Source organism: Delphinus delphis, chromosome X (genome assembly GCF_949987515.2).
Source record: "Delphinus delphis chromosome X, mDelDel1.2, whole genome shotgun sequence".
Classification (NCBI taxonomy): domain Eukaryota; kingdom Metazoa; phylum Chordata; class Mammalia; order Artiodactyla; family Delphinidae; genus Delphinus; species Delphinus delphis.
Genome location: NC_082704.1, coordinates 85,915,539 through 85,931,483, shown reverse-complemented (window position 1 = coordinate 85,931,483; position 15,945 = coordinate 85,915,539). Strand labels below are relative to the sequence as shown.

The 15,945-nt window shown below is 41.7% G+C and overlaps 2 protein-coding genes across 2 annotated transcripts in view; one reads left to right on the top strand and one right to left on the bottom strand.

Annotated features, from left to right (window-relative positions):
• The window catches only part of ZNF157 (zinc finger protein 157), a 505,987-nt gene that overhangs the window by 268,424 nt on the left and 221,618 nt on the right, over positions 1-15,945 (top strand). The gene's annotated exons all lie outside the window — the stretch shown is intronic.
• On the bottom strand, positions 1,094-7,603 carry UXT (ubiquitously expressed prefoldin like chaperone). Its single transcript, XM_060001669.1, has 7 exons — positions 7,504-7,603; positions 7,220-7,326; positions 6,170-6,251; positions 5,966-6,033; positions 5,590-5,697; positions 1,409-1,472; positions 1,094-1,193 (listed from the first exon to the last, which is right to left on the bottom strand). Exons 2-7 carry the CDS (start codon positions 7,315-7,317, stop codon positions 1,143-1,145), a joined length of 471 nt encoding a protein of 156 aa, XP_059857652.1. The 5' UTR covers positions 7,318-7,326; positions 7,504-7,603; the 3' UTR covers positions 1,094-1,142.

The following is a 15,945-nucleotide window of genomic DNA, read 5'->3' as shown; positions in this document are numbered from 1 at the left end:
GTACCGTGGATCAACGGTGCGGCTTCCAGGGCTGGGGAGGCGGGCCTTGCTCCACAGAGCTATGTTGTGATTGGCCCGAGGGGAACTGATGGAACGCAGATGGCCGCCTGGGTTCCGAGGGGGCGTGCTCGGCCCCGCCGGTGCTCCACACTGATTGGTTCAAGACAGATTGATAGGCCATGGGCGACAGACAAGGTTCGGGGGACGCCTGCCTCGCACTGATTGGCCTATATGGGATTGATGGAAGACAGCCAGCGTCCGAGGATAGGGGTGGTTAGGCCCTGCTTTCTGCTGATTGGCGGCCGAGGGACTCTTAGCTGCCAGAACCCCTAACGGGGAGGTGCCAAACTCTACGCAGCTCAGCGGAAGCGGGACTTGTATAGAAGTACACAGGCGTAGCAGCCCGCAGGGAGGAGGTCTGGCCAGGGTTCTGCGTAGGCGGGCAGGGTAACTCTGTAGTGATTGGCTAGAAAAGACGAATTTAGAACCGAGCAGCTGCCAGACAAGCGAAGGAGTGTTGAGTGGCGGAAACTAAATGCCTACGGGGGCGGGTCGAGCTGCGGCCAGTAATAAAGCAGTGGAATCAGGCTCTGCATCGATTGGCGGAAGCTGGACTCAACCTAGAATAGGGGCTGGACCAGCCCTAGGCCCATTGCTGGAAGCTGGAACTATTGATAATTAGAAGCTGGGGCAACGCCAAGGTTGGGCCTAGACGGGTGTGGGTGTAATTTAAGGTACCTGAGAAACGATTGGGGTGTGGGAGAAGGGTAAACCCTAGGGCCAGGAGTGAAAGGCTGCCTTGGGGAACAAACCTCCACCCTGAATCGGCCCATTCTCTAAGGTAATTGAGAGTATTGTACAGGAAAAGAAATGGAAGGGTCAGGTGGGGGCCCAGATTGTCAAGGCGATGGTATAGAGGGCAAATCAGAAAGTCAAGTGGCACATTCTGCCAGGGGACAGGATGAAGACGGGACTTCAGTGGTTTTTAAAGGTTCCACACAGACTGGATCTCTGGGCCTCCTAGTAACTTTGTGCTTTAGAAACAGGGCACTTTCGCAAACAGCAAGGGTTAAGGGGGGAAAGAAGGGCCATATGACTCAAAGACATTCAAGCTCTTTAATGTCAGGGGAGGTAGGAAGAAGTCAATGGTGAGGCTCCGGGAAATTCTGCAGGCCTTGTAGTTCTCTAAGCCCCTGAAAAAGAGAACAGAAAAGACTGAATGGAGCCTGGGTCCAGGCCCCACCCCAGGCTTGCTCAGAACTCCCTTCCCTCCGAGCCAGCTTGGCTCCAATTTGACTCCAGTTTAGGGGGAAAGATGGTACTTCCCATCTCTGGCTCTCTCTCTTCCTCAGGTCACCGCCCTAAACATTTGGAGATAGTGTCTGGGAATGGGGTGAGTTGCTCTCACCTCTAGCAACATGTGGATATGGGCCTTGATATTCATGGAGTCCTTGGTGAGGCTGTCGCTGAGCCTGGAGAAAAGAAACAAGAAAGGGCAAAGTGGGCCCCACTTATGATCATGAGGATGATGCTTCCTCATCATTTCAGGAACTACCTACATCATGGATGACTTCCACACGGCAGGTGGTAGGACATCCGATTACCTGACCTGCTCCTATGCAGAGATGCCTGGCTGCCATCTGGACGGCACAGATTCAGAGACATTTATTGAACGTCTACTCTCTGCCGGGTCGTTTTAGGTACTGGGGAGACAGCAGCAAACACAACAAACAAAAATCTCAGCATCGTGGAGCTCAAATTCTCATTAAGAAGGACAGTGATGGAATAAAACACGGAGTATGTCAGATGGTTATAAGTACAATAAAAAAAATTAAATGATAAGAGAGGATAAGGAGTGCAGGCATGGGGGCTGTAATTCTAATTAGAGTGCTTAGGGATGGCTTCACTGAGAAGCAGTTGAGTAGACTTAAAATGAAGAGGCGAATCATGTGAATACACGGAGGATGAGTGTTCCAGACACAAGGGGCAGCAAATGCAGAGGCTCTGAGGTGGGAGTGTACCTGGCATGTCTGAGGCACAGCAAAGAGGCCAGCATGGGTGGAGAAAAATAAGCGAAGGTGGGGTGTAGGAGGTAAGGTCACAGAGGGAAGTGGGGGAGACAGATCATGTAAAAGCTGCCAGGCCATGGTAAGGACTCTGGCTTTTACTCTAAGTGAGATGGGAGCCAGGGGATGATTGTGATCAGAGAAGGGATATGAAACAACTAGGGTTTAAGAGGATCCATCTGGCTGCTGTGCGGAGAACTGACTAGGGATAAGGACAGCTAGTGTGGAAGAGGAAGCCCAGTGAGGAGGCTATTGAAATAGTCCAGGTGAGAGATGCAGACTCACACCACAGCAGCAGCAGTTGAGGTGATGAGAAATGATTGGATTTGGGATATATTTTGAAGGTAGAGTCAACAGGATTTACCAAAGGAGGATGCTGGGTACGAGAGAGAGGACTTAAGAAAGACACCAAGGCCTAAGCAACTGGGAAGCTGGAGCTGCCTGAAACCACTCTGGCTCTGGACTGTTGAGTTATGTGAACTAGTCAATTCCTTATATCTATGCCAACTGGGACCAGTCTCACCCAAAAGAATCCTAATTGATACAAAGGATCAAGGAAGGCCTTTCTGAAGAATGAGTAGGAGTTAAACAGTAAGACGGTCTTTTCCACAAAAAGTCCAAGAGGCAGGAAAGAGCTTTTTGAGGAGCTGTCAGGAGACCAGTGTTAGAAATTAAGCGAATGGTGGAAGGAAAGAAGCACAGGATAAAATCCAAGAGGTAGGAAGGGGCTAGATCATGCAGGGTCTTGATATCATGATAGGAATGTGGATTTTATTGGCTGAGCTATCTGTCAGTGTAGGAGTGTTTTAAGGAAACAAAATACTGTTAAGAAAAGTAGAAGGCAACAACATAGGATGTCAAATTGGGAAAAAATAGTATGAACCCATTTATATATCACTATCTCCCAAATTTATATTTTCAATGCAGCCCTCTCTCCCGAGTTGAGGAGTTTTAACTACATCTTCAGAAAATCTACTTCAGTGTTTAACGAGCACCTCACACTTAACAGGTCCTAGACTGAACTCCTGATCTTCCCCTCCAAATCTGCTCCATCTCATAAAATGGCAATTCCATCCTCCTAGTTGCTCAGCCAAAAACCTAGACTCCTCTCTTTTTCTCACACCCCACATCCAATCAAGTATTCTATTTAAAATTGCAACTGCTCCCTCAGAGGCAATGTTTCTCACCTCCAATCCTTGTTGTTCTCTGCAACATTGTCAACCTGTGACATACTACATCCTTTACTTATTTGTTTACTGTCTGTCTTCCCTGACTAGAATGTAAGCTGCGTAAGGGCAGAGATTTGGTCTGCCTTGTTTCCCGCTGTATCCTCAGGAACAAAAACAGTATGTGGCACATAGTAGGCACTCAATGTACAAGCTTAGTCTGTGAAAGGTTTCAATGCTTAAAATAAAAAAGGAGGAGAAAAGTATAAAGTTCACCAAATGCTAGTTGTAACACAAAAGGGATATGTTTAATTTATTGCTACTGATTAGTATATAAGGCAGTGTTAATAGTCATATGGTTATTCTGTTTCTTCTATAATCATGTCTGCTTATGGGTATGGATGTGTACTCCTTTCTCTGTAATCAGAAAGAATGTACACAGAGACCTGATCCTCCCACTCCTCAAAGAAACAGACTAAGAACAGGAAGGACTGATAGGCCATTTCGGTTACATAAAATAACCTGAAAGAAAGTTACTTTAAAATGTGTCCAGAATAACCAAGTATTTTAAAGAAGAGAGCGAGCTACACAGACTCAAATCTTCATCTCCTAGAAAGATTCAATTACTATGGAGTCCTACTAATTATCATAAAGTAGTAAGAGATTCACATTTCTCATCACACTAATAGACCAGGTCAGTAAATCAGAAAGACCAGACAGGGGGCAGGCAATGACAAATACCTCATTTTGGGGAAAGACATCAAGTTTCATAAAATTAAAACCTACTTGAAAGGCTCAGGAATCCTGTGTCATAACAAGGAAAGCTTTGTCATAAAAAATTGGATTTGGTCTAAATGGCCACCAAGTTCAGAATTGCATTGGCCTATGAAACCAGGTCCCTCGACCAAACTATTCACCAACTGGCCTGATCAGTAAGACTTAGAAATCCCAGTGGGTCTGAGGCTCATTTGGGTCTACGGACACTGAAATCCTGAAAAGGTTTGAAAAGAGAAGAATTACTGAAACCTAAGGGAGGCAACTCTGGAAGAAATGAATGTAGGAATAAAGAGAAATATAACCTAGAAGGAATCTTAGATCGGTGGGGTTCACACTTGTGAGATGTTGTTAATCTAAGTGTATTTGCTCAGCATCCCCTCACTCACTCCTTCTGAGTGAGTGAATGCTCACCATTCTCGGCAGCTCCTCCTAACATGGCAGGCACACTGGTTGCCTTGCCAGGAATGCTCTTCCCCAGAGAGCCCTATGGCTTGTTCACTCAACCAAGTGACTCAAATGTCACTTCCTCTGGGAGGCCTTCCCTAGCCACATTTCAGACCTCCCGTCCACACTCCCAATTCCCGTTCCCTGCACAGAACCTTAAACTCAACTGGAGCCCATCCTTTATCCCCACATTACCTCCCCATCACCACCAACAGAGATCTGCTTCAATCCCCACTTAAATCTATTTCCAGCATATGCTTTTAAATTCATTCAACAGAGTGCCTACTATGTGCTATGTGCTATTCTAGTGACTTGGGATATAGAGAAAATCTCTCTCTTTGCAAAGCTTATATCCTAATGCGAGGAGGCAATGAACATTGTAAAGAAGTAAATTACACAGTAAACATTAGGAGGTCATAAGTGCTAGGGAAAAAAAGAAAAAGTAGAACAAGGGAGGGGAATCAGGAGTGCCAGGGGTTGCAATTTTAAAGTTAGGTTATAGAAAGCCTCATTGAGGAAGTGACATTTAAGCAAGACTTAAATTGAATAAGGAGAAAGGAAGCAATGCAGGTACCTGGGGAAAGAGTGCTGTAGGCAGAGAGAAGAGCCCCTGCAATCACGCTGAGGTGGGATCATTCTGAGGGTGTTTAAAGAAGCCTGTGAAGGTTAGTGTGGTGAGAGCACAGTGGATGAGCAGGAAAATTAGCAGGTGAAGTCAGAGGTAATTTGTTTTATTGTTTCTGATTTATAGGCTGAGACCTCCAGGATCTGGTCAAAACTGTGCTGATGTGTAACAGTTAGTCCTTCTAGAAGGTAAGCCTTCTAGAAGGTAAGCCTTCAAGGAACCCTTTTGTCTTGTTCCCTGCTGCCTCCCCACCAGCAAGCACAGAGCCTGGCACACAGCAGATGCCCAATAAATTTTTGTGTGAGTGAACAATACAAAGACCATTTATCAGTGCTTATTATGTTCTACACCTGGGACTAAGCTTTGCATCCCCATTTTACTCAGCCCTAGCTCTGAGGGGGAGGGGAGATGGGTTCCTAAGTATCATCCCAGGCAGCCATGGGGAAAGGGGGAAGAAGGGTGTGGCAAATGGTAGTGCTTTTTAGGCACTATCCTCATGCAATGGACTTACTCTGTGAGGAGACTGCTCTTACGATCAATGAACCTGAGAGCTTCTGCCAGTGTCAACTCCAGGAAAAAACCATATCCAAGGGCCACATAGATCCGTGAAGTGTCTGGGCTAAGGAAACAGTGGTTAGAGGAAGCGGGGAAGTTCTTATCACTGTTTAGCACACCACACAGTTTGAGATTTTTTTTACTCCCCTCTCCCCCACCTTCCCCAAATTGAAGCTCTGGGTGGGCAGGAATTTTGTCCTATCTTATTTACTGTCACATCTCCAGCACCTAGCAGTGTCTGGTACATAGCAAATACTCAAAAAAAATTTTTGTTGAATGAAGGAAAGGGGAAGCTGAACCCTGTGGGCTCAGAGGGGTGGGTAGACACTCACACCACTGTGTCAACGAAGAAGTTACAGCCCAAATCCACCTGCATATATAACTCCGAGTGATTAGCTTCCTGTGGGGCCGGGGGAAAAAGAGGTAGGGATCAGTGGCCAAGTTTTAGGTTAGGTGACAGGTTTTGGTCTGGGGTATCTCCTCTCTTCCCCCTCCTTTGCCCACAAAAAGATTGTACCTAACCCTGGCACCTTTACCTGGAGTCGCTCAATGACATTTCTCAGTTGAAGGTATTTGGCCAGCTGCTCATATACCTTGTCGCGATGGTCCAGCACCTTTCTAATGGGACAAGAGTAAAATGGTGACCAAGAGGAAACCCTGTCTCTCTTGGAATACCTCATATCATGACCCTCTGAGACTCTCATGTCACCATGTCCTAAAGAGGTGTTTTAGTGCAGAAGTCAAGATTTGAACTCTGGGTCAGACTACTTCGGTTTGAATCCAGGCTTTCCATTTTACTAGCTGTGAGACTTTGGCAAGTGAGTAACCTTTTTGGAACTCAATTTCCCCATCTTTAAAATAGGAATAACGAGTATTACCTCACAGAGTCATTAGAAAGATTAAATGAGTTTACCAAAAAGCATTTAGAATAGTGCCTGCCAAACAAGAAGCTCTATATATGTGTTAGCTATTATTTATTAGTATTATTTCACTCTACTCCCAATGCCTCCCTCCAATCAGGATACCCTATTCTCACCCTAGAAAAAAATCCTCCATCCCTTTTAGGATGCTCATAATCCTAGACCTGAAAACTCTACTTCCTCCTCAGATTAATAATGATAGGAATAATAATTTTTCATACTCATTGAGCCTCTAGTATCCAAGTTAAATCCTTTACAAGGACTGAACACGCTGAAAACTCAAAACCACCACATGAGGAAGGTTGCATTAACTTCCCCATTTCACAGATGAGAAAACTGAGGCACAGAAACTCGAGGTGAGGTACAACGTGTTCACACGTAAAACGAAACGGCCAAGTCAGGATTCGAACCTGAAAACTCGCTCGTAACCCTTAACGCCATCTGAACCCGCGCATGCGCGGACACACCCTCCATTAAGACCGCCATGTCTTCCCTCTCCCGCCCACCGTCGCACCCCGGATATCGCCCCTCCTACCCCCTCGAAAGGCGCGCGGGGCCGGGTTCCGAACGCCTCACCCACCAATCAGAAGGATACGCCCTGACTTCGAACGCCCCGCTCACCACGTGCACCGCTCCAAGCGCCCCGCCCCCTATTCTGTCACTCACCTCAGGTCCCGCTGCAGTACGTCAGAGATGAAAGCCTCGTAGCGCAGCACTTTCTCCGCGGTGGCCTCCACCGCCCGCCGTTTAGGGGGCGTCGCCATGATGGGCTCCTGAGGAATGAGGAGGGGGAAGACCACGATAACCACTCAGTTTGCTCTCAAGCACAGTACATCTGCACCCTCTCAACGTTAGGAGTGGGGTCATCCGGCTCAAAATGGGGGTTCAGCCTTCTGCCCCTCCCAACTCTGGGACCCGGTCACACAGGCACACCCAAACACGGCCGTTACCTGAGAGCCGCCGGCAAAAAGAAGGGTTGGTAAGAACCTTAGCTTCCGGGTGGCGCGGGTAAATGACGTACAACGAGGGTGCTGGCCAACCAAATAACCAGGTGGTGTGGGATGGTCCTGAACGGAAGAAAACGCGTGAGAGAAGAGAAGGGCGGGGCTTTACAAAATCCGATGAGATTAAGGAAGGCTGCAGAGGGTGGGAACCGGGACTGAGCGCGGAGCCTATGAGGACAGTGCGTGGTTGGTGGGGGTGAGGTTTAATGGGATTTGGCGGGTTCCGGAGGAAGCAGGACGCACAGGTGGAAGTAGAGAGAGTAAAGCGTTTAGTATTTAAAAGTAGGAGCTTCACAGGGAGATCAACTCGGTGCTTTGTGACCACCTAGAGGGGTGGGATTGGGGTGGGAGGGAGACGCAAGAGGGAGGAGATATGGGGATATATGTATATCTATAGCTGATTCACTTTGTTATACAGCAGAAACTAACACACCATTGTAAAGCAATTATACTCCAATAAAGGTGTTGAAAATAAATAAATAAATACATAAATAAGTCCGAGCTTCAGAAGCAGACGGGCTAGAATCGATCATGGATCTGGTCTGTAAAAAGGAAAGTACATCCTTGTATCGCCCTGGATTTTGATTTTTCACACGGGAAGTTTGGGTTTGACTCCCGATAATGGAAATGACTGTGAGCATTAAAAAAACGTTTTTAAAAGGAGACAGTTTTTCTAAAATGCACCTTTGATGACTCCAGCTCTATGGCCCGCAATCTAACTGAGGTTCAAGAAGAGATTGACAATGCACTATGTCTAATCACGTCATTTAATAGGGGCGTCAAATGGAGGGTCGCTGAAGTCCTCTGCCCAAGACAGGTTATCCTGTAGCTGAAATAGTTCCTATGTTTTTATTTAAATGTGTAAGCTTTTTATTACTTTATTTTTAAGCGCTCAAATTACCGAATGGATTTATTTCCCACGTTAAATTTTCAAATAATAGCATCTAACCCAGTAAGTCCAAGCCTGAGCCTGGAGGAGAACCTGGATGCTGGATCCCCCAAATGATATTCCCACCTTCAGGGCCTAGAGCACCCACCCCTATCAGGGAAGTCTCCCCAGATAATTTGCGGGTTTATGTGTCTTTTAAGCAAGCTTTGTTTCAAATACTCAAAACCTGAGCAAATCAAGCTTTTCTTTGCCCTTAGAACAAGATGATTGCAAAGGAAGTATTGTGAGTTAAAAAATTTTTTGGTAAATCTTCTCATGTTACATATGGTTACAATTACATTTAGTTTGATCAAAACAGATACTAGGTAGTTAGACAAATATTATCGAGTTAAGCTATACCATTTTCTTGTGAAAAAAGGTGTTACATTTATTATCTTTACTTAACATGGAGAGCACAGAGTTCTGATGAGCTGGAGATGGGTTTGTGCAAGTCTATTAACTTACATTCCCCCCAAAACATTTTTTTTCTTTTTAAAAATGTTTCCAACTTTATTTTTTACATTTCAAACCTACAGAAAAGTGGGCACTGAACACCAATATAGCCTTCACTTAGATTCACCAAATGTTAATATTTGATAGCATTTGCTTTCTCTCGTTTCAGACCACACAATAATTGTTGACATGGCTGCATAGCATTCTGTCTTTTGGATGGCCTCAGATTTTTGATCCAGTCTTCTGTTCCTCGATGTTTGGATGTGTCCAGTTTTTTTCATTGTTATAATCCAGGATAAGATAACAGTCTTTGCTTTCAAAATTTTGTGTGCAACCATGTTTATTTTCTTGTGACAAATTTCTAGGACTGTAATTTATTGATCTAAAGGAGGTCACTGTATTGTAAAGCAAGTGTTAAGTGACAATTGTACACCTACTCCCAATAACAAACTTCCTCATCCAAGTTTTACATCGAGGTCAGCACACTGTGGCCCCCAGTTTGCTGACCCTTGTTTTCCTACTGCCTGCAAGCTAAGAATACTATTTACAATTTTTAAAGGCTTGAAAAAAAGTTAAAAGAAGAATACTTTGTGACATGTGAAAATTATATGAAATTCAAATTTTAGTGTCCAGTAGTAAAGTTTTAAACATAGCCACACTCATTCATTTACTTTGATGAAAGAAATTTTCACACATTGAGGTATGGGGAAGTCATTCTGGCTTATACATGAGTTAACCTGAATTTTATGCTTACTAAAACAAAACAGCCTGTTTGTGACTTATCAAACTTACACTGTACTTCTGTTTTAATTATTAAAGAAAAGGGCGCATTGACCAGAAGTAAAGAATATCCATGTTAATGATAAAGATTAAATGCCTCCCTTCCTGGGATGCCAATGCTGGTACTCCTTCAGTGATAGGACTCCCTTCCCCGGTGCTAAGGCCATACTGACTTGCTCTGCATGTGCTGATCTGTTTTTTTTTTTTTTTTAACTTTGAAGGAATGTAACCCTGACCTGTTTGATATTCTTTGTTCTGACAAGATATAAAACTCGGCAAGGGGGGACTTTGAAACTACAAGGTTGCAAGTAGCAGCTGCTAGCAGATATTGTTTTGAAAAGGGCCCCTGGTGTCCTTGAGTTTGATACAGTTCAGAGAAAATTCAAGTTCTCAGTGGTGCAGGGATGTGTCTGAGACCAGATCCCCAACAGCTGCCTGACTCCATTTTTTGTATGTCTGAACTGTGATTACTCCATTATAATTTCAATTTGTCATCACTACAATGGCAGAGTTGAGTAGTTGCCAAAGAGACCATATGGCCTAAAAATTCTAAAGAATTTACTATCTGGCCCGTTACAGAAAAAGTTTGCCAATCCTAGCTCTACACAATCATGTCAGTCACCAATACATAGGTTGGGACTATAATAAGCACACGGGCCTCCCTGGCTTCAACTTGTGACCTCTTACTGGCTTATGGGTGGGCGTTTTCAGGCTTCTGGGAGATATGAGGCTCTTATATCTCTATTTATATTTTCTCTTCCTCCCGTCCAACCTCCTATTCCCTAACCTCCCCCAGCTCTGACTTAGAGATCTCTGCCTTTGCCTTTACCCAAGAAGAGTAAGAAATAACTGAGGCCCAGGTGAGTTATAGCTCATTTGTTCATTCACTACCTACTTTATTTTCCACTGGATATTTGGAACCTGATAAAAATACATCCCATTAAATTGAAAAGTAAAGGTAGAATCACAGAAAATATAAAGCAAGTAAAAGATTAACATCAAAGAAGATTGGGAAGTAGGTATGAAATTCACATCTGTGCATAGCTGTGAATTTTTCTCTGATCTTCCCACAGCCATAGCAAAAAGGAAATTGGGTTAGTTATGTCGATGAAAATAATCATTAAACAATCTAAATATAATAGGAATAGAAAAGAGTTTTATTTGAGCCAAATTGAGGACTCTAGCCTGGAAGGCAGTCTCTCTCAGATAACTCTGAGGAACTGCTCCGGAGAAGCTTGGTTTTATATCATGTCAGAAGAAAGAACATCAAACAAGTCAGGGATACTTCCTTCAAAGTTAAAAAAAAAAGAAACAGATCAGCACGTACAGAATGAGTCAGTACAGCCTTGACACCTGGGAAGGGCGTCTTAAACATTGGAATACAACCATTGGCAACCCAGGAGGGGAGGCATTTAATCTTTATCTTTAACATGGACATTTTTTACTGCTGGTCAATGCACCCTTTTCCTTAATAATTAAAGCAGATGCACAACATAAGTTTGATAGGCCACAGGCAGTTTTAGTTAGCATAAAATTCAAGTTAACTTATGTATATGCCAGGATGACTTCCCTATACCTCAATATGTGAAAATTTCTTTTTCTTTTTTAATATCTTTATTGGAGTATAATTGCTTTACAATGTTGTGTTAGTTTCTGCTGTATAACAAAGTGAATCAGCTATATGTATACATATATCCCCACATCCCCTCCCTCTTGCGTCTCCCTCCCACACTCCCTATCCCACCCCTCTAGGTGGTCAGAAAGCACGGAGCTGATCTCCCCGTGCTATACAGCTGCTTCCCACTAGCTATCTATTTTACATTTGGTAGTGTATATATGTCAATGCTACTCTTTCACTTTGTCCCAGCTTACCCTTCCCCCTCCCCGTGTCCTCAAGTCCATTCTCTACCTCTGCGTCTTTATTCCTGTCCTGCCCCTAGGTTCAACAGAACCATTTTTTTTTAGATTCCATATATATGTGTTAGCATACGGTATTTGTTTTTCTCTTTCTGACTTAAAACCATAATTCAAAAAGAGACGTGTACCATAATGTTCATTGCAGCACTATTTACAATAGCCAGGACATGGAAGCAAACTAAGTGTCCATCGACAGATGAATGGATAAAGAAGATGTGGCACATATATACAGTGCAATATTACTCGGCCATAAAAAGAAACAAAATTGAGTTATTTGTAGTGAGGTGGATAGACCTAGAGTCTGTCATACAGAGTGAAGTAAGTCAGAATGTGAAAATTTCTTTCATCAGTTATGTGATTTGTATTGTTTATGAAGGAAAAGCATACCAGTTCATCAGCAGAAGGAAATATTTCATGGCACTCAGCAGGAAACTATAAAATTAGAACTCTCCTTCACTTCCTGCACTAAAATGAATTCCAGATGGATTAAAGATTTAAATGTAAAAATAAAACTATGAGTGTGCTAGAAGGAAATAAATGGAAGAATCTTTTATTATTCTCTCAGAGTGAAGTCCTTTCTAATCATGACATAAAATTCTCAAGTCATGAGAGAATATATTGATACATTGTGTGCATAAAATTAATGTATGCATGATTAACTTAAAAAGCCTTAAAGCCAAATGACAAATGTGAAGAAAAATTTGCAAGAGATACAATCAATGGCTAGTTTACTTAATATATAAAGAGCTCTTACAAATCAATATAAAAGGCCAATAATTTAAAAGGAACTAGACAGAGACAATTCATAGATATACAAATCACTTTTATTTATTTATAATTTTATTTATTTATTTATTTGGCTGTGCCGGGTCTTAGTTGCAGCACACGAGATCTTCAATCTTTGTTGCAGCATGCGGGACCTTTAGTTGCAGCATGCAGGATCTTTAGTTGTGGCATGCAAACTCTTAGTTGCGGCATGCATTTGGGATCTAGTTCCCTGACCAGGGATTGAACCTGAGCTCCCTGCAATTGGGAGCACAGAGCCTTAGCCACTAGACCACCAGGGAAGTCCCACAAATCACTTTTAAATACATGAAAATGTGTTCATCCTAAATCATAAAAGAGAAATGCAAGATAAAGATATGAAATGCTGTTTTTCATCTATCAGGTTGGAAAAGACCAGAAAGATTTGTAATACAGTTGACCCTTGAACAACAGGATTAGGGTTTGATCTGCATGGGTCCAATAAATATATTGGAAAATTTTTTGGAGATTTGCGACAATTTGAAAAAACTTGCAGATGAAACATGTAGCCTAGAAATATTGAAAAAATTAAGAAAAAGGTATATCATGAATGTGTAAAATATATGTAGATACTGGTCTATCCCTACACAGGCATAAGATGAGTGATATAAATATAAAACTAATAGTGTTAGTTTTCTTACTGTTTTATAACTTTGCTTTCAAAGAATAACATTACCATACAGTATTCCTCTCTCCTCTCTCTCTCTCTCTCAGTTGGAGAAACTGAGTATCAGCCTATAATCACAGGTAACTGTTGGTTTTTTAACAGTAAACTTGTTTCTAAATTGGGAGATTGGGATTGACATATACACACTACTATATATAAAATAGATAACTAATAAGAACCTACTGTATAGCACAGGGAACTCTACTCAATACTCTGTAATGGCCTATATGGGAATAGAATCTAAAAAAGAGTGGATATATGTATATGTATAACTGATTCACTTTGCTGTACAGCAGAAACTAACACAACATTGTAAATCAACTATACTCCAATAAAAATTAATTAAAAAATTTTTAAAAAGTAAAAATAAAAAAGTAACAGTGTTTCTAATATTGTATTATGAATATGACAAATACTGTATGCCATAAAAATTTTATAATGATTCATTTATTAGTGTATAGGCTAGGCTACTGTGAAACAATTGTATCAGTTATACTAGCCTATCATAAAGCAATCATATTGTGCTTCTTCACTATCAATGCATGAAACATAACTATAAATAAATATGAATATCTTTTTCACATTATCTTTTCATTTTTGATGTCTAGTGTTAGTAATACAGATAACATCTACAGTGTTCTGTTTTTAATGTTTCTTTATTTATTTGGCTGCACCGGGTCTTAGTTGTGGCGTGTGGGATCTTTAGTTGCAGCACGTGGGATCTAGTTCCCTGACTAGGGATCGAACCCAGGCCCCCTGCATTGGGAGCGTGCAGTCTTAGCCACTGGACCACCAGGGAAGTCCCTACAGTGCTTTGTATCATATAAGGCAATATTGATGTAGGTACTGACAGACGATTCATCTTGTAAACAGATGATTTAAACTTATCAATAAATACAGTACAGTACTATAAATGTATTTTCTCTTTCTTATGATTTTATTAATATCATTTTCTTTTCTCTAGCTTACTTTATTGTAACGATACAGTATATAATACATATAACATACAAAATATGTGTTTATCGACTGTTTGCCTTATCAGTAAGGCTTCTGGTCAACAGTAGGCTATTAGTAGGTAAGTTTTAGGGAAGTCAAAAGTTATACGTGGATTCTTATGGGGAGCACCCCAAACCCTGTGTTCTTCAAGGGTCAGCTATATACTGTTGGTGTCACAGCTTAAGTTCTCTGGGAAGTAGATGCTGAGATGGAGTTAGAAGTGCAGGTTTATTGGGCAGTAACACCTGTGAAAGAAAAAGGGGGGAAGGAAGATTGGGCAGGATTGGAAGCTGTCAGACCATGATGCCAGCCTGACAAATTTGCAGCTAGCCGAACGAGGAGCTCCAGAGCAAAGATTACCTGTTAGAGGAGTCCTGCCTCACACTTTGAACCACCTCATTGCTCAGTAATTGGCTGGGGATAGTGGGACCTTGGCACTAAAGCTGAGGTGAACCGCAGCAGAGCTAACAACTGGAGACTCTCAAGTAACCATACCTCTTGAAGCTGGGCAATGAGTCCTTTCTTGAAGAGGAGTCTGACAGGCTCATCTCCACGTTGGCCGCACTTGACAGCTATGTGAGAAAGCAAATATTGTTACATGCTGTTTGGGGCGTAAACAGAGGAATATATATATATTTGAATTTTTAAAATTTTGTTTATTGTAAAATATACCTAAGATAAAATTTACCATTTTAACTATTTTTAAGTGTACTTCAGTAGCATTAAGTACATTCACACTGTTCTGCAACCATCACCACCATCCATTTCCAGAACTTTTTCATCTAGAATATCTTTAACTAGTTTAAAGTACACCTAACTCTTTGATCCAGAAATTCCACTTCTAGGAATTTATCCTACAGGTATATTAGCACCATTATGTATTGAAGTACAACCAGAACATGCATGGCAGCATCGTGTGTATTAGCAAAATATTAGAAACAACCTAAATGTCCATCAATGGTGGACGGGTCTAATTAAGGTACATCTGTACAAGAGAACATGAACTATTCACCAGAAAGTTATAATCCAGGACCTGTATGTACCCAACAACATGGCCTCAAAATAATAAAGTTTACAAATAAAATTCTAAAACTTCTTTTACGATTTCTTGTAAGCCAGACAGACCACCCAGCAAAGAATTCTCTTAGTCTTTGTTTCTCTAGAAATGTACTTTGTCTTCATTAAATTTTTGAAATTTTAAAATAATTGTAGTTTCACTAGAATTTGCAGAAATATCACAGAGAGGTCCTGTGCACGTTTATCCAGTTTCCTGCAATGGTTAAATCTTACATAACTATAGTACAATATTGAACAAAGGAAACTGACATCAGTATGATGTGTGTATATAGATAGTTCTGTGCTGTTTTATTACATGTGCAGATTCAATAACCTCTACAACAATCAGGATACAAAAATATTCACTCACTGAAATTATCTGCCTCATGCTACCCTTTCATAGTCACACACCACCCCTCCCTAATATCTCTTAACTCCTGGCAACCACTAATCTGTTTTCCATTTCTATAATTTCGAGAATGTTTTATAAATGGAATTATACAGTATGTGTCCTTTTGAGCTTTATTTTTTTTCTCTCAGCATAATGCCCTGGAGATCCATCCAAGTTTTGCAGGTATCAATAGCTCCTTCTTTTTGTTGATGAGTAGTATTCCATGGTATGGATGTATTACAGGGTGTTTAACCATTCACCTATTGAGGGACATTTAGGTTGTTTCCAATTTTTGTTTTTGTTTTTTAAAATTAATTTTTATTGGTGTATAGTTGCTTTACAATGTTGTGTTAGCTTCTACTGCACAGCCATACATATACATATACATATATCCCC